General features: G+C 36.7%; 1 protein-coding gene across 1 annotated transcript; it reads right to left on the bottom strand.

Moving 5' to 3' along the window:
- Positions 1-1,226: 1,226 nt before the first annotated feature.
- On the bottom strand, positions 1,227-2,841 carry LOC109242288 (potassium transporter 19-like). The gene is made up of 4 exons (XM_019409155.1): positions 2,838-2,841; positions 2,105-2,365; positions 1,785-1,946; positions 1,227-1,575 (listed from the first exon to the last, which is right to left on the bottom strand). The coding sequence occupies exons 1-4, from the start codon at positions 2,839-2,841 to the stop codon at positions 1,517-1,519; spliced, it is 486 nt and encodes a 161-aa protein (XP_019264700.1). The 3' UTR covers positions 1,227-1,516.
- Between the last annotated feature and the right edge of the window lie 12,755 nt (positions 2,842-15,596).

Below are 15,596 nucleotides of genomic sequence, written 5' to 3'. Positions count from 1 at the left end.
GGTTACCCATTTAAATTGCCTATACTTAAGGGATCACTACTAGTCTGAAGTCAGAAATTTTCTTATTTCCGTCAACAGAATCCGACTACAAAAATGTGATATTGGTGGTTGAAAAAATACGATTTTCTAGTATTAGATCTAATGTTATTATAGATTTGTATACAAATTATAAATATAAATATGATATGTAATTAAAAAAGAATCTGGTAATTAAGTCTATAAAAAAGCATAGCCATAAAAATTCCTTCTTCACCATTTTTTTTCATCAAAAAATGGGCTACCCCTTATTCTTTCATAGAATCACCAAACTCCAGGAGAATAAAAGGACAATTATATATTCTAGACAGATAAATACAGTTATTATAACTTAAAGCTCATATATCATTCCAACTTTTAGCATACGCGTGTGAGGAATGTGGAAAACCTTGTTACTTTGCGTGAGGGTTCTTGTTCAAGAAGTTGTAAGCATAATTTATTATCACTTTCTTTACTATACCAGACCCCTTACTCGCAATACCAAATGAACTATATGCTCTCTCTAGTATTTCTCTTTCTTTTTCCACTAATGTAGCAAAATCCTCTTCTTTTTCGACTTGTTTTATATTTGAATTCTCCTCGTCGGACCTCATTGAACCAACATTAATAATGCATCATTCTCTAATTGTTTGATCTTTTCAGTGGATACAAGCAATATTCTCGTATGATCAGATGGCTGTACCCAACAAACAGAAGAGGAATCTTTATTCTACTGGAACTTCGCTGATTTGGATGAAACAAACACAAGAACAGATTCGCTACATAATGCTTGAAAATTATAAAGGATCAATACACAAGCTCAACCGTTCCAATGATTAGAGCATAGGCGATTATAAAAAGAATGTGAGTTTTCCAGATCATAATCTTGACTAGTATGAGGAAGGAAGATGTTAATGTCATCACAAACACCACTGCTATTCCTGTAAATATTGAGAAACACAAACGTGTTAGATATATGTCTCTTGGTTTGATTAGACGCATGGTCACTCATCTTTATCCATTATAGCAATAAGGTTAAAAGACTAACATATAACTGAATTTTATTCATTATAACAGTAATGTTACTAAACTTTATCCACTAAAGCAATAAAACTCATCCATCAAATTGAATTTGATAAGTTACTTTAATATGACAAAAATAGTTTTGTGATTTTATTGTTATAGTAGGTAATTAAGTTCAGTGACTATATTTAAAATTAAACATGTACATTACCACCAACAAACATGAGTTTGATATATCTTCAAGAAAGAGAGGGAATAACTAGAAATGAAATGTCTTAGCATAAGCGTTGCCAATTTTTGCAGTAGTCTTGACTCCAAGAGTAACAGCAACACAAGCCAACAAGAGAAGGTAATAATTGACTTCAGGGATATAGACTTGCCCTTGATGTTTGGTTGATGTATGCACGATTTTAACCCGAGGAAAGCATCCTAATGCGAGCGATTGCTGGATTATAGCGAAGGTCCCTGAAATCATGGCTTAACTTGCAATGATAGCTGCAAACTCTGCCGCCACATACATTGGCCAATATATGCCATCTGCAATATTTGTTCACGAGGAAAGAAAAGCATCAAATGTTCATTAATTTTGTCTCACGATAACATAAAACCTGTGTTGTTTAAAAATGTTGTCATCTAAGATCCTCCAAAAGTAGTGTAATTTTGGAAGCTGATTTTACAGTTTTGAAGTGTCCGAGCAATATAGCATAAAACCTAAGTGTTTATATGTATATAGATGTTATGCTTACGAGGTATAGACTTGAAAAAAGTATCAGAAACATCATCCGCGTTCTTCCTTAAAAAGGAGGCTTGACATGCTAGTATGAGCGCTGGGTATGTTACACAGTACATGCTTATCTGTATAGACTGAACAGTAAAATGACCAACATCTGCAAATTGTGCCTCCGTTCCTGCAATTCATCATTCACTATTATATTTTGCTCCGGACTCACACAGTACTCTTTTTTCGCTGAAAAATTATACTTTTTTTTTACCTAGTATTTACACCAAATCCATCAGTTTAACCTGATGAATACTCAAATATTAATTAAAGTGAAGGAAATGGTACCTGTAATTGAAAGAACAACCCCGCCAAGAGAAATCCAAGCATCCTTTTTATATCTCTTGAAGAAGTCTATGATGTATTCAGGATTAATAGCTTTGACAACACTTGTATCATGCTTTACGAAGTTGTAAATTCCAATACCAGCAATGAGTGAGAACCACACACAAATTATTGGTGCAAATGTGTAGCCAACTTTGTCAGTTCCAAATCTTTGAAACACAAACATCAAGACCAGGATAGCAATTGAAATCCAGACAATCCTTTCTGCATTAATTCCAAGAAAACAAATATTATATTATATTTACATATGGAGTGTAAAACAGTTAATTTCGCCAACAATATTTCTGACTATTATTTTAAATACTTTTCTACCAAGAGTCAATGAAATTTTCTGGCAAAGAAAATGATCTTAACTAAAAGTGGGTAATGCTTACTCGCACCCAATGTTAACACCAAATCATATCAACTTATCATGGTTAAGTGATTTAATGATGTGAGAATAAATATTAATTAATATTAGTTATTCATATTAAGTGCTACAATCTTGTACAAATACATGTCATGATACATCAATTCGTACGGGAACGTGCTGGACTTGTATTGAGTCATGTATTTAAATTATTTGTAGTGTTATGATGTATGTTTAGTTCCAGTTTAGTATTTTGTATTTGGGTTGTCCCGGTTGTACATGGATTGTATATAAATGACATGTAATTCTACTTTGGAACTGAGATACCCATTTTATCAAAACATCTGGCAGCTCCCACTCTGTCGAACCTTATGTTCTCTCTTGTTTTCCACTTATCTCGTCAAATCCAACAGAACGGTTAAGATTTTAGGTGTTGGTCCAATTAAGAGGACAAGTTAAAATAAATTTACAGGTATCATTTTGACATATAGCACCAACGAGTAAAATTTATGGAATCAAGTCACCAAATAAGAAGTCACATCGGCCTATAATTATGGCTGTCCAACGGGACGGGCCGGCCCATCCCGTCCCGCGTCCCGTCCCGATCCCGTCCCGTCCTGTCCCACTTCAAGTTAAACGGGATGGGCCAATGTTAAACGGGATACAGGATGGGACGGGACGGCCATTTCGTCCCGTTTGTCCCGTTTCGTCCTGTCCCGTCCCGTGTTCCACCTGAACTTTTTTTTTATTTTAAATCTAGGGGCAACGGCTTAAATTGCAAAAATAGCCGTTGCCAACCGCCAAAAAACGGGCAAAACACCCCCTANTATTGCAACGATTCTTATAGGCTATTGTATCAGTTCAATTAAAACCAAAATATTGCACCTGTTATAAATAAATATTTATACATATAGTAAATTATAATAACACTAAAATTTAAATACATCATAAAATGAAACTATTAATAATATAAAATTATCCATCAAGCAAATAATAATATCCATAAAGCAAATGTTCTACCCCATGAGTGCATAAGTTTAGTACATTTCAAGAGGTTAAATAAGTTTCAAAAAATGTTGGTAACAAGTTAAAAGATTCCTAGAACATTCATCTATAAAAATTCAAAATTATCTCAAGTAAGGTCTAGTTCTTCATCGTCTTCAACATCCATTTCTTGATCTACTCCACCTACAAAAGAGGATAAATAAAGTTATTATCCTTCAAGAGAATCCGGTCTAAGAATACTCATAGAACAAATTGCCATGAAAAAAAAAGAACAGAGAAGTAGCTACTATTACAGAGTGCAAAAAACAGAGAAAACTCTCAGTTATTACTCTTTTTCAACATTCTGGTAACAAAATCATATATGAATTAGAGAGAAAGCAAAATAAACACAATGAAAGTTCATTTCTTGAGCAACTTCTTGATACTATTACTTAGTTCTTTTACAGCTCACTTCAAGATTTCAATGGCAAGGGAAAAACCAGAAGAATTCTGCACCAGCCACTCTTTCTAGTTACTTCATCTCCACTATGGCTGTCCAACGGGACGGGCCGGCCCGTCCCGTCCCGCATCCCGTCCCGGTCCCGTCCCGTCCCGTCCCGTCCCGTCCCGCTTCAAGTTAAATGGGATGGGCCAATGTTAAACGGGACACGGGATGGGACGGGACGGCCATTTCGTCCCGTTTGTCCCGTCCCGTTTCGTCCCGTCCCGTCCCGTCCCGTCCCGTCCCGCGTCCCGTCTCGCGTCCCGCCAGGTTTTTTTTTTTTTTTTTAAAAACTAGCCGTTGGGCAACGGCTTAAATGGCAAAAATAGCCGTTGCCAACGGTCCAAACAACCCCTACACCCCCCAAAACACCCCCTACCTCCCTCCCTCCCAAACTTTTAATATAACCCCTAAGTTTATTAAATTATACTTTGGTCCTATTTTCTACTATAAATACCCCCCATTCTTCTTCATTTTTTCCCACAAAAAATCAATCTTCTCTCTCAAATCTCTTACTTATTCTCTCAATTTTGTTACTATCAACTATCAAGTGAAAACTTTCAAGTTTCAAGTATTTGGGCAAATTTTTGGAGCAACTTTCAAGCTTCAAATTAATTCGTCAAGTATCTGGAGCAATATTTTGGGCAATTTCTTCAAGTTTCAGTATTTAATCACGGTGCACTCGTTCCATCTCCTAATTTTAATATATAATTTTTGCGTATCATTTTAGTGCTTTTGTTTTTACTTTACGTGTTCTATTTTCGTATTTCATTTGTGTGTTTAATTTTTGTATTAGCTTTTTTAATTTGATTTCGTATTTAGATTATGGCACCTAAATATGTATTTGGCATTTTTTTAAAAAGTAGTAAAAAAAATAGTAAAGGTGAAAGTAGTAGTAATCCTAATCCTAGTCCTAATCCTAACCCTTCTCCTAGAATTAGAAAACATATAGATGAAATGACTCATGTTGATGAAAATTCATTTTCCCAACCCCCGCATTTTATGATGTTAATGTCGGAGAACAACTAGATCATGAAACTTTACAAAGACAATTTGGCAATGATATTTTTTTTTTGAGGACGAAGAAAATGAGGAAGAAGAATTAGATGAAACGCCCACTAGTCACGCAACACAAGCTCCAACTCAGAGTCATTCTCGGTCTGGAGCTTTACCCCCGTACCTGTAAGGGGTAAGCCTAAGGCTGAACATCCCAAAATATCACTTGTATGGAAATTTTTTAAACATGATAAAGTCAATCATCATGCTATATGTGAAAAATGTAAGCAACAATTTGCACACACAACAAGTGGTGGGACGGGGGATTTAACTAGACACTTAAGAAAGGATCACAAATCTTTATGGATACAAGCTAACATAGAAGCCGAAAAAATTATAGATCGTACCATCGGTACTGGCACTCCTAGTGGATCTGGTTCTAATCAAATTCAACAACAACTTGACCCTGCTTCTGGTCATGTTTTATGCCCCTATAACAAAGATAGAGATCGTGAGAACTTAGCAAAAATGGTGGTTGTCTGTGGCTTACCTTTTATTTTTTCTTCTCATCCTGCTTTTGTGCATTATATACAAGAAACTTATAACCCTGCTTTTCAAGGTTTTCCTAAGACCACGGTTAGAATATATTTAAATTTCAAACCGAATATCTTCAGTATATTCGTTGTGTATTTTTTCACTTAGATTGTAAAGTGTCTATCACATCTGACATAGGTCGTAGTCCTAATGGTTGTGATTATTTAACTGTTACATGTCACTGGGTTGATCATCACTGGAACATGCAAAAACGTATTATTGGTTATAAATTTGTTGATTCAAAACACACTGGAGCATATATTGCAACTACTGTTCTACAAATACTTGATTTTTATGGACTCATTGATAAAGTTTTAACTATCACCTTAGATAATGCTTCTGCTAACACAACCGCAGCAAATAGCTTAAAATCTAGACTTTGTCCAATTAATCTAGCAATTTTTCATGTTAGATGTGCATGCCATATTTTTAACTTGGTTGTAAAAGATGGTCTTAATTTATTTTCTGATGCTTGTAGTAAAATACAACATGCTTGTGGCTGTATTTTTCGTGCTAATAAAGCGAGTAGAATTCGTGAATTTGCTCAAAAATGTGCTAGCGCTAACCTTCCATTTAGAAAAGTTCCAAAAGAAGTTTGTACTGGGTGAAATTCTACTTATGAAATGATTAAAGCTACTTATGATTATCGGGTGCCTATCCAAAAGGTATTTAATATGCATAATGGTATCCCCGCTGATCAAATTGTTGATTCTGATTGGGATGAGATCAAAGAGCTTACTAAATTTTTAGAAAAATTTTATTATGCTACAAAAAAATTTCTGGTATATATTATCCTACTGTTACACAAATATTATGGTATATTTGTGGAATTTCTATTATATTTGGTAAGTATAAAACAAATCCAACTTATGCATCGGCCATTAATGAAATGATTTCAAAATTTAAAAAGTATTTTTTTCCTATTCCCGAAATTTATTTAATTTCTACTCTACTTAACCCTTCTTTAAAACTAAGAGGTGCAAAGGGACTTGTTCGTTAAATTTATGAGAATTTAGCAATTCAAGAAAATGAACAACCATCTCACAAAGACTGCCAAGCTAGCATATATTCTTATGCTAGATCAATATTTGATAAATATAAATCTATGGATACAACAAGTTGTGAAACTGCTCCTTCTACTTCTAAGTCTAGAGCAGAAATTTTATGGGAAGATATGGATGATATAACAGGTTTTGATTCCTCTATTGATGATGAACTTGATTCTTATCTTAATCGAGGATTGGAAAGTATTAAAGACGAAGAAGGCAAGGAACAACTTTTGTCATGATGGAGGGGGCGTGCAAGGCTTTTCCAACTCTCAATAATGGCCCGAGATATCCTGGCTATTCAAGCATCATCAGTAGCATCGGAGAGTGCTTTTAGCGCGGTAAGATTTCAAATTGGAGATCATAGACATGCATTAGCGGAGGACAGTCTAGGGATTTCCATATTATTCATAGATTGGATTAATTCAGAAAGAAGAAATCTTGGTTTTGAAAAATTAACCACTAGGGAAGAAGAAGAATACAATGAGATACTTAGCACTGGGAGCGATGACGGCATGGAGCTTGATAATAGGTGAATTTGACTATAATCACACCTTAAATAATTACCTTCTTGTGTAGTTTTAATGCTAAAAGTGATAACAAAATGCTCTTATTAGTGCTTTTCATGATTTGCAGGTGATATATGTATAAGGAAGGCTAAGGAGCAGTTTTGGAGTCAAAATTGGAGAAAAGAGGTGTCACGACCCAAACCGAAGGGCCGCGACGGGCACCCGGTGCCTTACTCAACCGAGTACCAACGTAACATATCTTTCTTATCATACTATCATGGGTAAATGAGCTAGAAAACCCTTCATGAGATAACAAGAATAAAACATAAGGGAATACTTAACGTATGATGACCCAGCATGATATACAAACTTATACATGTGACATACGGGCCTATAAGGCCGACATGACCATTTGTGAACTCAAAAGATAGGCCGACAAGGCCATAAAAGTATCCATGCACTTGACATCTGTCTACAAGCCTCTAAGAGTACATAAAATTATAAACGGTCGGGTACAGGGCCCCGCCGATACCCAATCCAATACATATACAAAGCATACTGACACAAATAGGCAACTCCGGAGCAGAGTAGGAGTACAACCAACCACCTTCCCACTGAGCTGATAGCCCTATTAGGAGAATGTCAACCTGTCTATCGGGACCTGCGGGCCATAAAACGCAGCGTCCAAGGCAAAAGGGACGTCCAGTAACGAATAAAGTAACCGAAGTATGTAAGGCCAGGAAAAGCAATAAATAAGAAACAGTAATGTAAAGAGAGATAAGAGGATAGAGGATACAACTAGTAACATCTGAGTGCCTCTGGGGCTACTGACATGAAAATGCATAATACATATATATACATAAACTTTTAAAACATACGCCTCTGTGGGCATCATCATCATCATATCATACCCGGCCTCAAAGAGGACTCGGTAAAAACGTACCCGGGCCATCATAAGGCTCGGTAGAATCGTACCCGGCCACGTGGAGCTCGGTAAACCCAACTGATCAGTGGTTTGCACAATAGGTGCCATACCCGGCGACTATAGCGCGGCTCGGTAGAGTAAAGTAGATACATATATAAATGCATGCTGGACTCATGGAGTCACGTTCTAATAAACCTTTTTGGAGTGACATAAGTCATTGCACCATCGATTAACATTATGGACATCAATCCATCAAATATGAACTTCACTAGGACTCAAGGATCATATATACTTTCTTGGATAACTTTGTAAGGAAAGAATAACATGGACACCTTAGTTACTAGGAGTAGATTCATTATGAAATAAGCGTATCGTTTATGTTCGTTTCACTTTAGATCATGCCAAAGAATGAAGGAAGAGCCTTAACATCTTGTATATATTGCCAATCTCAAGCTATGAAATTTTTGACGACTCCTTAGTCCTACAATAAAGAGAAACGATACTGTAGTTATCATTCAAGCGTCATAAACTATTATGTATCGACCACAACCTATTTTACGATGAAACGGACAGCACCTCCCTATATATATGATTCACACAATTCCAACAATCACCAAAACAGCCAAACACAATCAAATAATAATCATATTGAGCCTCCCAAAACAGTCCACACACAACCTAATCACTTCATACATACGACGGCCACCGTAGTCGTGTCAAAACGATCCGGAAATGTTACGAAGAACTACCAGTCCACAACCCTACATCTATATGGTGTTTTCCACATCCTTCCTCCTCCAAAACTCCACAAACAGTAGTAAAAGATACAACCCAATACCAACAAGAAACAGCCCAAAAACAGCGCACAACAAGTCGAAATAATTCGAACTCACGGCTTCCAATCACCGTCCCGTGAGTTCTAGCTATTAGGAAATGAATTTATCAACATTCCTTCATATTTAAAAGCTTAAATACAGAAATAAGGGCATTTCTTTAACTATTAAATACCTTCCAAAACTCCAACTACAAAGAAAAGAGAGGCAATATAGCGATACTTACGTCGTGGGGATCGTTCTAGTGTTATTGCTTCGTGATTTTGTGCCTCGGATGATAATCTTGTTGGATAACCTTGTGGACAGCTTAAGGGTGAGGTTAGGGGTCTTATTTGGTCGAGCTCTCTGGATGTATGAAGAAAGAGACGAATAGAACAGATTAAATATCCATTTTGGTTGAAAAGTCAAAAGGTGCTACTTGGCACCATCATCATTGGCCCTTTTTTTCAAAATACCTATATCTTTTTATCCGGATATCGTATGAACGAAACGGTTAAGAGTGTTGGAAAATAGATTCCAAGACCTTCAATTTGAATATATAATATGTCCCAAAAAGACCTCATATAACACACGAAATGTATTGCTCAAAAAGCTTTAGCGAACACAACCATCCTTGCCAATATACAGTCTGTGCATCTTCTTGCAAAACTGCAAATATCTCTCTACCCCGATGTCGTATCGAAGAACGGTTTAATGCATTGGAAACTAGACTCATAGATCTTCAATTTGATATGTAGATCATCCAATTGATTCCAAGTATTATTGGGAGAAAAGTGCATCTACATTTGACTAAATGTCAGCAAATTATAAATGGAACTTGTGATGACCTTTTCCAACTTTTGTTCCACAACTCGCTTGACTTCAAAACATAACACACAAACTATCGTACGACTAAAATAACTCATAATATAATCTCGTTATAATGTTAATAACCCTGAGTATCACCCCAAAAGTACAATGGTAAAAATATTCCAACTTGTCGACTTTCGAGCGAAACTTATTTTCTTCAATTCGTTTAGCTCTAAGCCTTCAAACCCTCTTGCTACTTGGGTACTAATGATCTTAAATATTTGTAACCTCCACATTAAAAATGATGAACTAACTTTGTTAAACTTTTAAAAGATGATCCCTTTCCTGAGCTCACATTAATTGACTTATGACGTACTCTTACATACGATAACACGGGGTGTAACATCATTCCCCCCTTTGGAATTCGTCCTCGAATGTTGATTAATGCGTCTTATCAGTCTCATAACCTGTAGCTCTTAAGAATTCCTTAATATTGTCCTTGACATCTAGGAACTGTTCTGTAGAAAATCCAACGGCCCAGGGTATTCCACCTTTAGGCTTTCTTTCTCATACCACGACTGTGGTCGGAATTTTTTTTTTCCAACATCGTAACATTTGCTACCTTATGGCATGCAGTATGTACGACTCTGTCATTGTATGAGTGCCTAGCGACTCGTCTTCCCTTTTTCCTCCATCTTTTTAGCAATCTTCTAAGCCTCACTTTATGAACATATATACAGAATTATGACAAGTTGTCCCCTCTAGGCATCTATAGGTGTACTGATGTCTTTCGCGCTTGGTACTTTATCGAACTTAAAGACTATTGCTATCTCTTGTTTCCATAGCCTTGTATATCTATCTCTATGTATTTTACTACATCTAGGTAGGTTATAACTATACCATAAAATCTTACTTCGGTTTATTATTACCGAGGTTTGCTACCCAACTCCAGGTTACTCTCTCGCTGCTTATCCTATGTGTATAAATCTAAGTCTTTAGTTGCTTCCTCATTATTATTCATCTTAAGAATTAACAAATAAATCTCATCTCGTACTTTGGAAACTTGTACCCATCTATTGTTTATTCACTTTAATGTTGATCCTAATGAATCTAATCACTGATAAACTTGCAACCTCTTACGTAATACACTGTCACTAGGGCTCACATCTTATTGGGGAACATCTGAAAGTGATTTTGCCTGATCTACCTTGGGATCAATCTTATGGGGGTATTCCAATCCCGTGCAATTCATAAAATCCCTTTCTTTAAATTATTCCTCAATCAAAAGGCCTAAATGTCATCCTTTATCTATCACAATTACATACCCTTATTCTATTAACGGGGCAGCATTTCGTCTCTTCTAATTGCTCCTAGTCCTTAGACTCCTCTGTGTCATTCATCAGGCTGTACCGAGCTTTTTATTACATATGAAAAATCATCAGCTCCCTTGTTTTGATGGATTTAATCCCGAGGACATACATTATTCTCGTACCGTCTTCACTCACCTTTTCCATATCCTTACTCCTATCTACCTAAATACTGTTGCTTCTACAATGCTTCAACCTTGGGACCTAACATGATCTATTTAATACTACCACAACCTTCCTTTAACTTGCTAGAACTGTAAATTTCCTTTTTGTGCCTTCTCCAGTTGTCCTTAAATGTAAGCAATTACTTTTCGTGGTCGTTCTATCACTTGTTGCATGAATAATTGGCTTGTCTTATTGCCCACGAATACTATAATTTCCTGTACCTCATATGATCTCAAAACTCTCCTTTGATTTTTTTTTTTTTTCCATTCCATTAGCCACGATAGGTGCCACTTTCTTATGGAGTGTACTACTAATATTGTAGCAAAGGCTGTTGTTATAAAGATCATTTACTCTTTACTACATATGCTTAGGTGGAACCTTCTTCCTATTTCCTCAACTAATCTTTCGTGTAAGTACTTAGAGAGACCTTCTGGTCTTGTAAAGTTGCGAAGCTTGTTATATCGTACACTCTAAAGGAAATTTTTGTTGTTCTTAATTGCCTATAAATAATCCTTAGTTACATAACTTATGCCCTTGTGCTCGTAGGGTTACTTTTAATCTTCAAATTTTAATTGTCTCCTTAATTGGCACTCTCTCTTATTTTCATAAAAACTTAAATGGTACCTTTAACGGTCTCAACTCCTATCTGAAAATTTTTTTCAGATGATTGCAATCTCGTATCTACGAGACTGAATTCCCTATGCTGCGGTTCACTACATTTATCTTGCATGATCTATTTCATTTAATCTGTGACTTCTTGTCTAGCCATAACCGGGCTCTTCCTGAATCAACTACAATTACTCGTTGGTCCATTCTCATAATATACATATATTCTGCATAATCTCTCTTGGGTTATTTTCTTTATCTTAACTTACCACTCGTACTGGCTCTTATGTATCAAGTGTTCATTCATACTTATTTTATCAATAACGTCTGGTGTGGGAACCCATACTGCCTCTCTCGACGGCGTGTTGTGGTAATGTTCTGGAGTCGCAACATATCTGTAGGATACTGAACAATGCAACATCATCCCTTTCTCCTTTTTACCACATTCTTTCCTTTACCATTTCCATAGTTACCTGAACGCTTAATTCCGACTTAATACCATATCACACCATATTCCCCCTTTAGGGGAGTACTAAGATTTAGTACTACGGACAATCTACCTATAGATGTTTCACCCTTTCATCGTTGGATCTTTTCACATCATCAATGAACCTTAATAGTCTTAATGGTAACCTTCTGTACAAGGGATAACTTAATTTCTTACGCACTAAAGGGTGCCACCTACTGAAACTGGCACACTTAGTCCCTTAAGATTAACTCTGCTCAGAGTGCCTGCTTTAGGCAAACGATTCCTACTAATGAACTTTAAAGGTTATTCGTTTGTTGTCTATTCTATTATTGTTTGGAGCACGATCTCTGAAATTCTCACGATTGTCGACCATTATCAAATCCTCCGGTCCCTAATTCATGTTCGGTTCTATCTTGTTTACTAGACGCATACTAATTTCTATTACTACGGGGTCTATTTTTTTTTTTTTTTTTTTCTCCTTCTGGTAATCATGTTCGAGTCACCAACTCAATTCTCGTATGAGGATATAGCCTTTTTGCCTATACTCTCTTTTATTGTCTCAAAAGCCTATCACCTTTCTTGTCTAATTCCTTCACTTGACTATAGACTCTATCATCGTGTCATATTTTGATTTACCGTTATCACCATTTATCACATCTTACTCATAATACTTTATTTACTCTCTTCCTTAATTCTCCGTACTAATACTTCTGTTTATCAGCCTTTTCTGTAAAAACTTCAATAAAATATTCTTTCGCTTTTAACTCCCCTTACTCCATCCACTGTTGCTTTCGGGTCACCTAATATTCTCTCTTTTTAACTAGGGACGGGAGCATAAAAAAGGTAAATATTTATCCCTTTTTGGATTCCACTACCTATCTTCTGAAATTCCTGAATATTCTAGCATTTCTATCTAAGTGCACTATTCTAGATTGCCCATCGGGGTGTCTCAAACAAGGAGAACTATTACAATTTGCAATACCCTCGGAAATGTTAGCTAATGATAATAAATCTATCTACCATCTTGGGTTACTCCTAACCCCAATTGGATCTTACCTATCCCCTTCTTCTCTTAAACTATATTTGCCAACTCCCATAGGGCATAACTGAGATGGGTGGGGCCAAATGTATATATCTCTGTAATTGTTGAAAGTAAACTCAGAATGCAATGTATTTCTCTGCCGAATTTGTAAATAACTGAACCTTCATTAACTGGTACCCTCGTAAGCCTCTCACCACCTACCTTCTTTTACTTGTTGAAACTTGTGTCTATTTTTTTGATTTTCTTGTTGCTTTTTAAACCATATGGGTAGATAGAATTCATGCATTAGGCCTCCTTATCAAGAAAAGCTTACGCGTCTTAGTAAGCACACGTGGAATCTGCTGAAGATCTCAATTTACTCAATCATTAAGCTAATGCAAAATCAAGTTCCTCTGACTCAACTTTTTCCAGAGCCACATTCAATCTTTACCCAACTGTCTTTTGGATGGATGTAGGTATCGTTTATTACGACTAAAAGTCGAATTTAGGAGTTGAATTCTTAACATCTACTCTACCACACGATCTAGAATAAGAGAAAAGAGTGACAGTCCTAAATGCCCCTGTAGCCTCCTGCTTTATAGTGTGGTGCACGACACACCCATAAAAACAAAGACTCTACTAAAAGACACGGCTTGTAGATCCTAGGAAAGAACTGCTCTGATACCAAGTTTGGTCACGACCAAATACCGAAGGGGCCGCGTACGGGCACACCCGGTGCCTTACTCAACCGAGTACGCAACAGTAACATATCTTTCTTATCATAATATCATGGGTTAAATGAGCCTAGAAAACCCTTCATAGAGAAATAACAAGAAATAAACATAAGAGGGCCATCAACTTAAACGTATGATGGACCAGCATGATATACAAACTTATACATGTGACATCAGGGCTATTAAGGCCGACATGACCATTTGTGAACTCAAAAGATGGCGCACAGGCCAAAAGTATCCATGCACTTGACACTGTCTTACAAGCTCTAAGAGTAACCATAACAAATCATAAAAGGTCGGGACATGGCCCGCCATACAATAAATAACATATACAAAGCATACTGACCAAATAGGCAACTCGGAGCAGTGGCAGTACAACGACCAACACCTGTCACTGAGCTGATTAGTCCTATTTAGGAGCGAAATGTCAACCTGATCTACCATCGGGACCGTCGGGCAAAAACGCAGCGTCCCCAGGCACAAGGGAGTCAAGTCATCGAATAAGACGTCCGAGTATTAAGGCAGGAAGCATAAATAAGCAGTAATGAAATAAAGAGTAGAATTAGGGAGATACAACATAACCTGTAACAATCTGAGTGTCTGGGGGCTACTGACATGAAATGCAAATATAATTATATACATAAACTTTTAAAAAACATACGCCTCTGTGGGCCATCTTCATCAATAATCATACCGGCCTCAAAAGAGACTCGGTAAAAACCGTACCCCGGCCATTCATAAAGGCTCCGCAAGTTAGAAATCGTACCTGGGCACGTGGAGCTCTGGTAACCCACCATGTCAGATGGTATGCAAATAGGTGCATACACCGGCGACACTTAGGGGTTCGATAGCTAGTGATACATATATATCATGCTGAACTCTTGGAGTCAAAGTATCAAACCTTATTGGAGTGACATTAGATAAGTCATGCAGCACATCGATTAACATTCAATGGAATATACCATTCTAGTAATGAACTGCTCACTATGAGCTCAAGCAATCATAATATACTTTCTTCGTGAATACTCTATGTAGGAAAGAATACATGGACAACCCTTAGTTACTTAGGAGTAGATTCATTATGAATAGCGTAATCGTTTATGTCGTCTTCATCCTTAAGATCATGGGCAAAAGAAACTAAGGAAGAGCCTTAACATACCCTTATACATATTACTGCACCAATCTCAGCTTATGAAAATTTTGACGATCCTTAAGTCTCAATAAGAGAAACGATACATGGTAGTTATCATTATCAAGCGTCCTACACTATTTATGTAAATCGACCACAACCTATTTTACGATTGAAACGACACATCTTTATATTACTCTCCTACATCACAAACAATGCACCACAAAACAACCAAACATCACCAACAACGCCGAACACATCAATTAATAATCATATTGATGCCTCCACAAAACAGTCCACACACAACCTAATCACTTCATACATACCGACGGCCACCGTAGTCGTGTCAAACGATCGGGAAATGTTACGAAGACTACTCAGCCCACAACCCTACATCTATAATGGTGTGTTTTTTTC

Source organism: Nicotiana attenuata, unplaced genomic scaffold (genome assembly GCF_001879085.1).
Source record: "Nicotiana attenuata strain UT unplaced genomic scaffold, NIATTr2, whole genome shotgun sequence".
Classification (NCBI taxonomy): domain Eukaryota; kingdom Viridiplantae; phylum Streptophyta; class Magnoliopsida; order Solanales; family Solanaceae; genus Nicotiana; species Nicotiana attenuata.
The sequence above is the reverse complement of the archived record's forward strand: the minus strand, read 5'-3'. Positions and strand labels throughout refer to the sequence as shown.